The 15,165-nt window shown below is 38.2% G+C and overlaps 1 protein-coding gene across 1 annotated transcript; it reads right to left on the bottom strand.

Annotated features, from left to right (window-relative positions):
• Positions 1 to 942: 942 nt before the first annotated feature.
• On the bottom strand, positions 943 to 14,644 carry LOC140937995 (neuroplastin-like). Its single transcript, XM_073387548.1, has 9 exons — positions 14,581 to 14,644; positions 10,197 to 10,421; positions 8,963 to 9,124; positions 6,971 to 7,288; positions 6,056 to 6,220; positions 4,585 to 4,746; positions 3,243 to 3,439; positions 2,282 to 2,325; positions 943 to 1,039 (listed from the first exon to the last, which is right to left on the bottom strand). The coding sequence occupies exons 1-9, from the start codon at positions 14,642 to 14,644 to the stop codon at positions 943 to 945; spliced, it is 1,434 nt and encodes a 477-aa protein (XP_073243649.1).
• Between the last annotated feature and the right edge of the window lie 521 nt (positions 14,645 to 15,165).

Here is a 15,165-nt window from a genome sequence, read left to right as displayed (position 1 = left end):
TGCATGACACGGCATTTACATAATGGCCTAAAGAGCTGTCATGTAGGTTAAAAAAGTGCATGTCTTGTTTCGGGGTATATATTTTGCTGCCTGAACAGTTAATGTATTAGAAAAAATATCACTTTAATGTTTGTGAGTTCCTCGAGAGGTATATTCACGCTTTTGTAGCAAAACTCGGTGACAGGTGTTTCCTTTGGTTTCTGGACGCCATGCTGGCGCCCTTCGAGATGGGTACCCACATGGCGTCTCCATACAAATCTCTATAAACTTTGATAAAACATTTCTCCGGATATCTCGTATGCAAATATTGGTCTTGGCGAGAGTATTTGCATATTCACCTCCTTTCATTTCCCAGATTCTGGACTTTATCCTGACGGTTTGATTTTTATTTTGATTTATTTTAAATGGCGTGACACTGAAAACCAGCAATATATGTCTGTATGGGCTAATTAGCCAATTAAGTCAGGCGTGTTATGGGGTTCGTGGGTCCAAACTTTCGTGTTAATTTAGGACGATCCTCAGATGAAGATTCCTCTCACTTTATGCAATTAATTTTACTTAGAAACCCTTAATTGGATTATCGATCCCTGATTTAACTAATTTAAGAGTCGATGAATTACATAGTCCGTTATATTTATTTGGAGGTCCTATTTTTCCATTCCCTTTAACACTTGAAAAGGGACGACACTGAAAAACAAACAGACTAAACCCCAACATTTTCCTAGTGCAAAAATCCTGATTTTGTTCCTCCGACATTTATCTGCATGTTTCATGTCTTTTTGTGGGTACCATCTGTACCATACAAAATTTTGTTGCTGCTATATGTAGCCGATTCACTTGCCTTCCTCGTGTTTCTCAATCCCCGGTTTCTCAACCTTTACATCATTTATAGGTCAGCAAAGCAATTTGCGGAAGCGATAGACGTGACGTGAATAATCAATCTCAGGCATCAGCGGTTTCACCAACTTTGCGTAGGCGTATTTGACCACGGTCGCTGTCAATCGAGGAACTGGATCTAAATTCTACACGTTTATCAAGTCTAAAACGAAATACAAAACAACACAACTATATAGACCGTGTAAATTGTAGTGTTAATAAGCTACCTAGCCTGAGAAAACAGCCGACATTTGGCGACGCTACCATTGGTTTCTCCGCCAAATGATGTCTGAGAAACGAGCGCAGAAATTCCATACTGATGACGCGTCACTACCCAGATCTGGGTAGTGCTTCTGATTGGTTGAATCAAATTTCCCACGCGGCACGACCAATCAGATGCTCTACCCAAATCTGGGTAGTGACGCGTCATCAGTATGGAATTTCTGCGCTCGTTTCTCGGACGTAATTTGGCGGAGAAACCAGTGGTGACGTTGCTAAATGTCGGCTGTTTTCTCAGTCTGTAAGCTACCGTGTGTTAAAATTATCATTTGATTGATTACAGAAAAGTGAAACTGGAAGTAAATGACACTTACTTATCAACTGGAATCCAAGTTAGCAACAGTCAGGAAAGGTAATATGAAATAGAAGTGAAAGAAAAAAAAAGACAATTAAGCTTTCAATTCATTATTCCCGAAGCAGAGCAACTGCTGGGTACACTTTCATATACCAATATAACAAAAAATGTTCGCGCTTTCCTCACAAGCCAAAACAGAATATACCTGACAGGCGAAATAGATATACACCTGGGACCCATTCTAGGGGTGTAGAATAGAATGGTAAATTCGAGACTTTGTGAGACTGCAAGACCCTTGTTTCAAAATTCGAGACCAAGACCTAAGCGTTTTATCAGTTCCGAGATTTCAAGTGACAGGAATGATCGAAAGGAGTTTTTTGGGTTTGAATTTTTCGATTTCGAGATTTTTTTTGGTAGGAAAAGTTTGGCAAGTATTTTTTGGGTAGCTTGATTTAAGTAGGGATTTTTGGGGGGTATTCAAAAGTAATGTTTCTATTTTTCGTGTTAGATCACTTAATACTTTCTGCTACTTTTTACGACTATGAAATTCAGCATGGGATTTCTTTGGTGTTAAATTTTAGTCCAGGGATTATTTTGGGGTTTTGTTGGAAGCCCTAGGGATTTTTTTGGGTTTTGATTTTTGCCCCCATTCGATCATCCCTGTCACTAGAATTCCAGAGTACCCCCAGCGGCCAGAGACTCTAAGAGCCGGAAATTTCGAGATAATGGTAAAAACAAAGTTAAATAAAATCACCGAAAACGCCATGCAATGGAAGCTAGCGGAAGCCCACCAATATACTGCCTTGTCTTGCTTAGTGTCTTAATCACTACCTTAGTTTAAGCTGTACCCATAACGAATCTGAAAAATTTGACTCCTGAAGACCAGAGAAATGGAAAGAAAAAACGACAATTCCGAGACTCTGAGAACCGCTGCCAAAACACCTTTGAGATTTCGAGATGCAAAAGTCATCCGAAGACGAGACTTCGAGACCCATCAAAAACGGTTCTCAGATTTTGAGATTGCGCCAAAATTTTACGAGACCCACGTTTATCGAAGCACCATTCTGTAACCCTCTTTCTGATTGGCTCGGAATAACCTTAGATCAGGCCCAATTTAGCAGCTTCCATACATTCCGCTTCTAACAAGGTCGAGAAACGAAAATAGAGCCTGATTCTCAGGTTAGGCTCGGAAAGTTGTTGTTGTTCAAGGTCTATCCCGCGGAAGAAACGGGGGCGTAAACGAACCATGTACGCGACCGACAGTAAATCATACGACAAACAGCGCAGTACTATCCACTGGAAAAAACCCCCACCCAAGTGGCAGTAAAATTGTTGTCACGCCTCGACGCTTAGAACTTTGACAGTGTTTTAAGAAACAGCTTTAGCAGGGTGGAGAGAGATGAATTCCCCTAATTTTTAAACATCTTAACTGAAATGGAACAACAAAATTGGAATTCTGGTGTTGATTTTCAGATGGCGTATACGTTGCAACGGTGAATTGTGCGTTTTCACATGACGTCATGGCGGCCATGTTTGTGTACCAAACCAGTCCTGTGGGAGTTCAACTCTTTTCTTATGTAAACGCTTTCTGTTGTTCCAATAAATTTGCATAGATGCTGGCCACGTGAGTGAAAACACAGAATAGCTGTCAATAGAGTGTTTTCACTCACGTGGCCAGCATCTATGCAAATTTATTGTAACAAAAGAAAGCGTTTGCATAAGAAAAAAGTTCAACTCCCAGGGGACTGGTTTGGGACACCAACATGGCCGCTGTTTCATTGTTTTGGGACACCAATATGGCCGCTGTTTCATTGTTTTGGGACACCAATATGGCCGCCGTGACGTCATGTGAAAACACTCTATAGCTGGAAATCGCTTTCGTACCTCTTTTTTTGTTCTTGCTCCTTTTTTCTGCAATAAAGATAATCAGGAAAAGCACAATGGCTTCAACAATGATGCCAATAACGGGCCACAGAGGACCTAGAGGATCTGGAATGACACAGAGTGACAGACTTATTAACCATGGGACTCCTAAAGACTTTTCTCAACTCACCCGGTATGTGTGGGGGAGACCTTTCTCTCAAATATATAGACCTTAAGATCCGACGACGGCGACGGCAACGAGAACACCACAAAAGCAAAAAGTTTAATTAGCAAAACAACAATTTTACTAGTGCATCACGCTTTTTTCTACATTTCTTTGCCGTCACTGCACGACTACGACGTGAAAATGCCTAATTTCACGATGTACAGAGGAAGTACAGAAGCGACGACGAAATTTCCTATCTCCTTCTGAACTTGGATATGGTTCTTAGGAATTCAACTTTAGGAAGGTTCGCCTACATTTGACAAAGTTAGTAACTTGGAGTAACCGCGATGAAGATTTAAAAAACGCGAATTCACTTTTTCAGCGACGTTTTCTCTGCTGTCGCCGTCCGCGGATCTTAAGGTCGTTAATTTATTGAAGTAGACAGGGTTCGTACTCTTTTGAGGTCTTCAAATTCCATGACTTTTTCCTTGACCTTTTCAAGTTTTCCAAGACCTTAGGTTTCGCTGTCAGTTTCAAAAATTCAAAACCTTTTTTTGTTTTAGATTATTTAATTCTTTGACCTTAAACAGTTCAACAGACACAAACTCTGGTGTCCACCAAAAATGGGCGCCGTTCGCACAGTTTAATTACTCCTCTCTATCTTACATTGTCCTTGCCTTGTCATCTGTGGTAACTTATCTATCAAACAAAACTTTAATTTTCCATGACTTTCAAGGACGGACAATTGAATTCCATGACTTTCCAGGCCTGGAAAATGAAATTATTAGATTCCATGACTTTCCAGGTTCCACCTATTTCGTAGAGAGTTGATACAGTGATCTCACATTCGTTTCAGAAACCTCCTCTCTCACACTAAAGAAAAGATTAAAAACAACTTGTGCAGTGAGGAGAAAAGATCGAGGACGGGCGGCAGTGAGTAACGAGAGGTATCCCTATTCGCAGGATATTTTTTTACACAACAGAGCGATGTTGTTTTCTGCTTTTAGAAAATAAACAGGCTAGTATGGTTTAACACGCTCCGGCGTAGATTCAACTATGGAGACATGCAGATATGCACGACCGAGGGTGCATATCTAGTACTTACCTCTTACCCGAAGAACAAAACGCTGGCAGTTCCCCTGGACGCTATCTGAGCAGTTAGAGGGAAGGCAACAGTAATAAGATCCCCGATCAGAGTACTGCAAGTCAGTCAGGGTCAGGAAATAAGGCTCATAAATTCCCTTACGGTGTATACGGTATTTACCATCTAATGCACCTGTTAGAAATAAAAGGACTGGGTTATCCCTAGGGTACGCCGTTTTTATATGACGTCGAGAAAAGTAAATAACGTCCAGTGTAAAGAACTAATTAGGTAAAGAAAGGGTAAAGGCAGAGACGATCTACCGGCTGGCTTCACTGAAGGGTTTTGTCAACCGACTTAAAACAAAGGAATAAGTAGCAGTAGGAGTTTATGCTTTTTCACAGTTCCCTACGAGTGAAATTCATGTGTACTGAACGCACACATGTACAGAGATTATTTACAAGCACATTTCATCATCAAGGCATCTCCTGAGAATTCTTGGTGGTGGTGTGCCACCTTTCACCACCAGAGTGCTTAGTGGAGTTTTGCATGGTGACTCTAACTTTTGAGTCTGTGGACAAAATCCTACGATGTGACCATTCAAATGAAAGCTCTCTTCCTGTACTTACACATGGTGTTCTTTGTTTTTCAAAATTTTACAAAATGACATTTAAACATTTGGTTGAAATTTGCTTTTGGCTAAATTTGGCATTGAAAGGGTTAAGCTCTAGCGTGCGTGACAGGCGCCTGAATGGTCGGAAAGGGAGAGGAATTGGGGATTTGTGTCTTTCTCCCCCCTTCCCACCTCTCTTTTTAATTGCGTCTGCCATGCGCAATCTATAGTATTGGCTTATGCGAGCCTTCACCTTCTTACACCGTGTCTGCATGACCAATTAAGACGGAATCCATCAGAAAATTGTGTAATTTCAATTTTCAGTGGACCAAAACTTTGTAACAGAATAATTTAAACAGTATCGCATCCTTTTTTTTACATTTTTCAAGGGCTTTAGATGTAATTACTTACTAGTATCCGTAATAACACCAAAGACTATTTCTCATGGCAGTTCAAGAAAATCCTAAATGTCAAATTTCACAAGAATTGTGAAAACAAAGGTTAAATTCAGAAAAATTCATGTGTAGCGTGTCATTTTGTGAAATTTGACATTTATTTTCTCGGGCTCTCATAAGAAATTTTCTTCGGTGTTATTACAGATATCTAATTACATCAGTCTATAGCCCTTGAAAAATATAGTTAAAAAAATGCGATATTGTTTAAATTATTCTGGTACAAAGTTTTTGTCCACTGAAAATAAAATGAATTACTCAATTCCCAGATGGATTCCGTCTTAATTTCTATAAAACTGGAAGCGTCCAATCTTAACAACAGACCTACTCAGGACCACGCTGATCGTAATCCACCTGACTTATGAAGTTTCTATGAAGTAAAATTGCCTAAAATGGTGTAAAGCCTGTTTCTAATTCAATGCAAAATGACTGGAAAACATACCGATGCAGGACCTCACTTTGTCTTCTCCTTTCTTCTTAAATTTCCATTCCACATGTAGAGGAAAGCCTTTGGCTGGACACTCCAAAGACACATTGCGTCCTTTGTAACCCTGATATTCAGGATCCACTTTTTGCTTATCAAGCCAAGCAGCAACTAAATGAAAGCGACAAATTATAGTTTAAATTCGTGGTATTAATCCATATATATACATCAGACAGCATGGCCCTTGGGGATGTTTATCGGATAAGGTTGTCAGATTGTCCGATATTCGATATCCTCACCTTCGAAAACCTAGTTGCAGGAAGAAGTGAAGAAGGGAAGTAAACTTACACAACAGCTGCGTGCTAGAGTCAAGGATACTGTAGACAACTTGTTGACAAGTCAAACATTTTTTTTTCTTGTTGACATCGAAAGAAAAAGCAGCAACTTTCTCTCCTGATCTTGGTTCTTTAAAGAAATTATTATTTTCCAATTCTCCCATCTTACCAATACCACCATGCACTTCCGCAATGTTACGTTCATGGAAATGATTCTGAATCTTGTTCCCCTTTGCTTGAAATCAGAATCCCTAATCTCGGCCTTTTTGTATACCTTCCGTTGACAAATTATATACCGTACCCCTATCACATATCTTTGTTTCCCTTTTCACTGCTGTAAAAGCACTTTCTTTTAAACATAAATAAATCATAAAACTAGGAAATTTTCTCAACTTTTTCGCAGCCATAAAATCCTTCTGCAGCCCTCTTAGGTCATTTTACAGACCAAAATGACAAATTTCCCTATCCTTTCATATACCTGACGCCTGAAAAAGGCACCCCTTTCGGACGGACCCTTCCCGTATAGGCTTTTACAGGGATTACCCTTCCTCTGTCCTGTGTGACATACCAAGTAGAGTGTACTCACTTTCAACCATAGTGCTATCAGACACACTGTATTTTTTGTCTTCTTTATTACGTAATAGCACTATTAGAAGACAGGTGTAATTTCCACCATCTTTGACTCCTACATTGGTGAGTTTCAAAGGTTCAAGAGAGCCTTGGGGGTTTCCTGGCTCAGGATTTCGTAAAGTTTTCTTCAACACTCCATCTTTATACCAGGAAATGCTCTTCAGTCCTGTATTACCGCCATCCTCGCCCTCTGTCAAGTTACAAGCGAGTGTTATGTTTTCACTATGCCTCAGTACAATGACTTCAGGCACTGTCACTGTGGGAATTTCTGTTTCTAAAACAGAAAAGAACGTGACGTTTGAGCTCGTTATCCTGGAACTTTTAGCCTGCGAAAACAGCCGTTTTTCCTCACCCCCTTCGCCAGGAGGGATGCCTGCTCCTGAACGGCAGAAATTCCATACTGATGACGTAAAATCTGTCCAGAATCTGGTCAGGAGCTCTGTTTGGTCGATGTAGTGGTTATAGGTTTTAGCTATTGTTTACGAAGTACAGACAGAACACAAACGGTTCAATAGGTCAAAAGTATAAAACGCGATGAACAGAACATTTTCTTTAGCAGCTAGAAGCATTTGAGTATTGCTGCCTAAGAACACAGACCTTTACCATAATCGACCAGGCTAGGAAAAACATAAAATCGACCAAATTTAAATTTAGCCCCAATGACTTCATTAAGTAAACATTGATTTAAATCATCAGTACGGAATTTCTGTCGCTGAGGAGCAGACGCCCCTCCTGGCCAAACGCAGAGGGCTTAGCGGCGAGGAGCGAGGAGCGCGAGACGGCTGATTTCGCAGACTATGGAACTTTCATCAGCAAAAAATGTCTTAAAAAAAGAAGAGATTTCAAGTCTAAAATTGGCATTTCACAATCCGCACAATCCAGTTTTTCGTATGACACAAGTGGAATGTAGCCTGCTGCAAACGTTCAGATTTCTTAAGCATTAGAAAATAAAAGCGAGAGTAAGGGAAAAAAATAAACTAACAGCGGGGAGAAGTTGTTATATCTTGATAAAGAAATTTTAGTAACAAAAATGCCACTTTTCAGTCCGCCCGGCCAATATCTGTAGTCAGGTATTGTCAAATAATGGATTACTACTAGATTTCCCTCGTGGGAAGATGTTGGCATCTTTCAGAGACAGATCTTTTTCTGTTGCTGCTCCCAAATTGTGGAATGCCTTACCCATCTCGTTAAGGAAATCAAAAACAGTTCAACAGTTTAAATCCTTACTCAAAACATATCTTTTTAAACTAGCGTTTAATTAACTCTTAGTATTTTTAATTTTATTTTCTTTAAAAAAATTCATAAGATTTTTTTAGAATTCATGATGTAATGCGTCTTTGATCATTGCATGTTAAAAGGCGCAATATTTGTAATTAATTATTATTATTATTATTATTATTATTATTATTATTATTATTATTAATTGGAGTAAGCTGATATATATACACGTATATGCTGCGATGGAAGAGAAACATATATTTCTCTTAGTTTCAGGGCTGTGCTCTAGCAGAGCCCAGTGGCCCCTGGCGCCTAACTTTTGCCCTTGGGCGACTAGAAAATCTTACTTTCTTCATACAAATCATATGCTGGGCACCCTGGATTTCACAGCTTCAAAGCTCTGGGCTCCCTTCAATTTTCCTTACAGCACAGCCTTGAGTTTTGTTTTGCATTTCTTTGTATGATTTGGTTAAGGGGAAACAAAAGAAAAGAGTAGGAAGATAAAGTGTTTTTATACTTTTGTCACGAATAATGCACAAGTAAACACGATTTACTTACTTAGTTTGATTCTCCAAGTGACCGCCTCCTGTAAGCGACAGCTAAATCTTGGCATTTTGGGCTGTCGCTTTCAGGTTTGACTATATTATTTGCAATGAACAATGAACAGTGCACAACAGAAAATGATGATACACAAAATGATGTTCCCAAAACAAGATACAGTTGTACTTACTTAAAATGACATTGACGTAAAATCCATGTTTCCTCTCCACAGGGTCACTAACTGCAAAAGCATGACACTCGTACCTTCCCAGTGTACCATACGTACTGTCATCATTCAGTGTAACATTCCGAATAACCATAGTAACAAAGAGCTTCTTTGACTTCTTACCATCTACAAGACAAAAGTGTACGAAATTGGTTATTGGCGTCAAGCTACAAATTGTGGAAAGAACTCCATTTATTGACAAAATCATCGCCACATAACACATGATGATTTTCAACACCGGCATTATATGTTATAGGTATTACAGCACCTTTGTAAAATCGACACAAACTTGAAAAAAGTGATCCTTTTTCTGTTTTAAAAAGTTACCAGAATGAAATTCGATTTTTCTTTTTGATTTGCACAACCTTTTGCCTTCTACAACTTGTCAATATTTTTTTTGTTCTCTTCTGCAGGTTCAAGTTTTTTTTTTCTAGTCAATTCTGTGTTCTTAATAGACGTGTTGGAGCAAATGCCTCAGATAGCGTGCCCTGGACACCCTTATAAATGTTACGCTTTCAAAATAGCCCCTTCGACGAACACCCGTAATGTTCACACTTCATATTAGACCCAGTCAGGAGCCCAGTGAAGAGCTCTCTTCCCCACTCCCCCTTCTTTCGCAAAGCGGGAGCAATTTCCACTCACGTAATAAAGGGGGAGATGAATGTGAGGAAATAAAAAACATAGCCACAAGTGTTCCATCATATTTTGTATGAGGTTACCTACTCAATGTAGTTCCAATAAATGCAACGCTCAGTTTCTTTAAAGAATGCTAGACCTTAGTTTTCCCCTAAAGGTGGATTTCCACCATCACGTAGTTTTTACGTGCACAAGTACCTGCAAGTACATTTTACGCTCGTAAATAAAACAGAGACAATGTACGGAAAGTCACGCGTACACGTAAAAGTTGAACCTCGCTCAACTTTTAACGTTTACGCTCGGCCTCATACATTGCCTCTATTTCATTTTTACGCACATAATTTTGACGTACGCATACGTGCATTTGCATTTTGATATTTCATGTATTCTTATATCATTTGATATTAATTCTAACAAAACTTACACCAAAATTAAGTAGGGCTCGGTTACAGCATCTTTCAGCGAAAGCAAACCCTCAGCTCCCATCCATTATAAACGATATATAACCCAAAATGGTATACCTATATTTATTTGAGAAAGAATTTGAAAGACAGTTACTCACCTTCGACAACTTCCTCTGTCCTATTTCTGAAGTAAATGTTTTCAGTCTCTGTTATAATTGTGTAGCGCCCAGATTTATTTCTCCTCATAAACAGTATTCTTTCGGGAGTTTTCTTTTTTGATTCAGTTGATAAATCAAAAGCCACGCAGGTAACTTCAGCTGAAGTCCTCTCGATTGGGTAGATGTTTTCAGGAAAAGGTTTTACAATCCCAAACTTATCAGTACCTGGAAAAGGACAAACAATGTAAATAACTTTTCAAGTACATATCTACTGAACAAATTTATCAATTTATTAAAATATATAGGTATTATCTTAAACTTAGAATTGCACAATTTCTGTGAAGTATCAAACTTCTCTTTGACTGACTCTGATCTACCGCTAGTTATGACGATGTATCAGTCAATAATATTAAACACTTAATGATCGGTCCTAAGGGAAACAGTTAATTTTGTTGCTGGAGAATCTCAATGTTTCGCGAGGCGGAAAACTGTTACATAGGTGGAAATTCATACGTGTGTAAAATTTCGCGACTTTGAGGAGCTATGTATTCGTTAGTTTTCAACCAATCACTTTCAAACATGGCAATTTTACTAATTTAAAGGCGATCTTTCTCGCAGGGTTGACGAATGTTCCTTAAAACTTGTCCATGGGGTCCATAGGCGGAGACGTTTATAGTAAAACAGATAATGAATTATAATAACAAAACAGTAAAGACGCAAAGTGATTCGGAATTGGGTTTTCCCTTCTTTAGAAGGTCTAGCCTCGGTCTCCTCACTGAGGGCAAAGGCAAACTAGCTCTTTTTAGCCCGAAAGACAATGTTTTACTTACCCCACACCCCTCCTACTCCTCCGCAATTGATTTTTTTTCCCATTTTGATTTTACTTTTTATTCTTCATTTTCATCCACGACCACATCTACCGTACATCGACCTCACATGGACCCCACACTGACCCTGGTCTCCTCACTGAGTATGATTTAATCAATGAAAACGTTTCTTATTTTCTATCTAACCAATCGAAAACGAAGTTTATCGACCTTAAAGTAACTAGAAGTCCTAAACCAACTAAAAATAGCACACGACCTTATCTTAATGAGATTCCTGCGCATTTCACTCATGAGATAACGACAAAAGGTTATGACGTCATCAGCGTTAATTTATTCCACTTCAAACTAACGAGATTCCACTTAAAAAAAAGGCCTAACCGGTGCGCCCTATACTGCTTATTTAAGTCAAGGAGAATAAAAGAAGGAGGTGAGTAAGATAAGAGTTAAGATCTAATAAATGACAGATAATGAACAATTATGGAAAATACTATTAAGACAGGCTTTCCTTTCACCGGGTACGTTAAGGACTGGGTCATCTAAAGTACGTAAAAAAGACATGAAGCGGGTGGTCTATCTCCGTAAATATGCAACGTACTGACACAAAACTTACTTGAGAGCTTAAATGCGTTGTAAAAAAAAAGTCTGATTGAAAGTTGTCAAGATAAGGATCACGTGACTCATAAAGGTATCCAATTACCATTTTTAACTTCAGGCCATCTGCAGGAGAACTTATGCAGACTCTTTTCTTAAAAAAATAACGCGCGGAAAGTGTTTTGCCTAACGGGATGTACACGAAACTAACTGGAAGGCATGTCCAGGTCACGTGTTCATTGAAATTTAACAATTTTTCTGTCACTTGACAGCCAGAAAATATTCATCAAGGGTAGGCATACCACCTTTCCAGTTACATTTTGAAAGTACTTTAGATAGGTGGAAACAACGCCAACAAAAATACTCAGTAAAAGTTGTTTTACCCCTGCCTGCAGAATCCTTAAAGAAAAAATACGGAAGTGAAGCGTTACTCGGTCATGCAACACGTTACCATGGTGATGTAAATCTCAAAATACTATCTTAACAGGGATAATGCAATGGCCATTTCTCACCCTTGCCATACATTTTCTTTTGAAGATAGACCACCCCCTTACATTTCAGAGCAAAACTGTGGCAGACGAAGGCCTTAATATACCTGAGATATGCAAGCGTCTTGGGATCTAATATGTAAAATCTAATGCAAACATAATGAAATGCTCAGTGTTTAACTATTTGGAAGGACATTCAGTGCTGTTTTTTAAATGATTTTTTATGATTTTTCTAGGATCTGTAAATCTCAGATTTCATTCTTCGTTTTCAAAAAAGTACGCATACAAACGTAATGTTCTCAAATCCTTCTTTCCAGTTCACAAGAAAACGCTAGAACTATGCAAAGAATGTCATCATCCTATCCGTTTTCGTCCGTCCACAAAAATGATAATTCGAAGTTTTCATAAAACTCCACGCTGGAGGCCGTTTTCGAAAACCTGCGTTTAGGTGCCCGAAAACGCCATTTACGTGTACAAGGAAGGCTAGGAAAAATCTCCGTTTTCAAAAATATGGGTAATCAGGGCAAGATGGTGGGAAATTTAAAGATTTGTATCGAAATTCAAAGCCAGCTAATTCTTCCTGAATTCATATATTTGATGCTTTTTCTTTGAAAAGAGTAACTAACGAGTTAAAAGAAACAATAGACTAAATTCGGAGAGCAAAGAAGTCTGTGATTAGCTTTTAGAAAATCTCAATTTTTCCGTACATGTTCTGTAATTTTGATGCTGTCGAATTGCAGAAAATGTATGGGGAAAATCAAGGTTTTCTAAAAATTGATCACGAACTTCTTTGCACTCCAGATTTAGTATATTTTTCCTTTGAACTCGTAAGTTACTCTTTTCTAAGAGATAACTTCAAATATTTGAATTCAGGAAGGAATAGCAGGCTTTGAATTCCAATACAAATCTTTAAATTTCCCGCTATCTTGCCCTGATTACCCATAATGCAACTATGAGCGTGAACTCCTCTATTGCGACTTGAGAACAAGATTACACCTCTTTGAGATGCCTTGTTTAACCGGCAGTACTGAGACAAAAATTTACAACCACTTTGAATTCTTGTCTGTCAGATGTAAACACGTCATTCACAAAGCGCAAAGCTTTTAATGTTTTATTCAATTCAATCCTTGAGTTGACATTTTGTCTGCTGTTAACGAACGCCTGTTACTATGCTGAAGAAACCATGCTTAAGAAACGGCGTAAACGGCCATAAATTTCTCTTATAAGCGCTTCAAACGCCGACGACAAATCAAAGAAAAGCGGTTTTGATGCAAATTAGGTTGCCAGTTAGCTGGAAAGGGTCTTTCAAATTCGTAAATCGTTAAATTGCCATGAAAGCATACATACGTTTTTCAAACAAAGAGCCTGATTTTAATAGTAGTAGTAACACATTGCCAATTTCTTTCTTAAAATCGCAAAGAATTCTGCCATAAAAATAAATGGAAAAATGGAGTAAAATATTCTAAGTAGCGTTTTTAAGAACCTTTATGGAAATTGGGAAAATATAGGCCCCATTATCTTCACCACAGCTGATATGCTATATTATTCAAAGACTGTTCTTAGAAATAATAATAACAATAATAATAATAATAATAATAATAATAATAATAATAATAATAATAACAATAACGACAATAATAATAAAGACTTATATAAACGGCTTCTTAGCGACTGAATCGACTTACTTTTCCTTTCATCTCTTATGGCCTTGAAGTTTGACGTCACGGAACTGTTGCTACAATTGCCTTTTCTTTTGAGTATAAAATTATTGCAAAACATTGAAAATTTTGCTATCTTGTTTTTAAAGGGGCTCTGTTTTATTTTTCTCTTTCTTTTTCTTACTAGCTTTCCTCGCGTGACAATTATTATAACTCAATCTTCTTATATACACGCAATTGACTGACAGTGTTGCCCTCCTCAAAATGTGTCAGTTTTGTTCCACTTTTTTAACTTCAAAATGGTTGAAAAAATCAGTGTAAAATGGAAATTAAAAAAAATATTAAGAAGCGCTTTCCAACTACAATTGCATAGTTCACAGTAGATAATCTGCTTGATTTCTATTCACACTGCATAAATCATAGAAGAGACTATCATTTGTGAATTAATTATAAATGTCAACCCACTGCTAGCTCTTGACGGTTTTGACAGTTGACTTGGACTTGCTTTTGGTGATCGTGCGTTTGACTAATCATAAAAAATACTGATAATAATAATAGCTTAACAAAGTGCTTTTTTTTAAATATAAGAGATCAATAATGTGATTGAAGGACAATTTACTACCTCTACTGCCAAGCGAATTCCATGTTAAATTTCACTTGAACGAAGCGATTAGTGTGATATCGGTTTTCGCACGAAATTTTACGTGGCATTTGCCATCAACCGAATGAAGTTAAACTAAAAAAAATGCACCTTTCGTCAAGGAAATAGATCACGCTAAATAAACCTTGCTCGAGAAATTAAACCTCAATTTAACCTTACCTTCAGCTTTTTCTACAAGAAACAAAGCCAAAAGTGTTGGCAGTTTTCCCGCAAAGGAAGCCATAATGATTTTGATCTTGATACGCCTTTCAAAATAGCTGCAATAGCAGTTAGAGGTCTCTAAGATATTTCAGAGCACAAACTCGCTCCCAGCCCTTACATGTGAAACTTATCCCTAAAGCGACTGGGAGCAAGTCTGTCCAGAGAGGGGCCCCCAGGTTTATCATACTACAATTTAACAACGAAAGAAATGTAAGGCATGTGAAAGAATTACACTTCTCAATAAAGGAGAAAAGCGTAGTGGCTAAAGGGGTAAACATTAATTTGGCCACTTAACCGTATGCGTAGTGCAATTAGGGAGCTTTAGCAACGACGACGGCGACGGCAACCAGGACGTCAAAAAAGCAATCGGTTTATTACGCAAAACAACAACTTTGCACGTGCATCACACTTTTTTGTGCATTTCTTTACCGTCCTTGCACGACTACGACGTGGAATTGCCTAATTGCAAGTTTTATGGAGGACGTAAACAAGCGACGATCAATATCTTTTTCTCTCTCTAAAATTGAGTGCGGTTCAAAAGAA

The sequence above is a fragment of the Porites lutea genome, chromosome 5, assembly GCF_958299795.1.
Source record: "Porites lutea chromosome 5, jaPorLute2.1, whole genome shotgun sequence".
NCBI lineage: Eukaryota > Metazoa > Cnidaria > Anthozoa > Scleractinia > Poritidae > Porites > Porites lutea.
The sequence above is the reverse complement of the archived record's forward strand: the minus strand, read 5'-3'. Positions and strand labels throughout refer to the sequence as shown.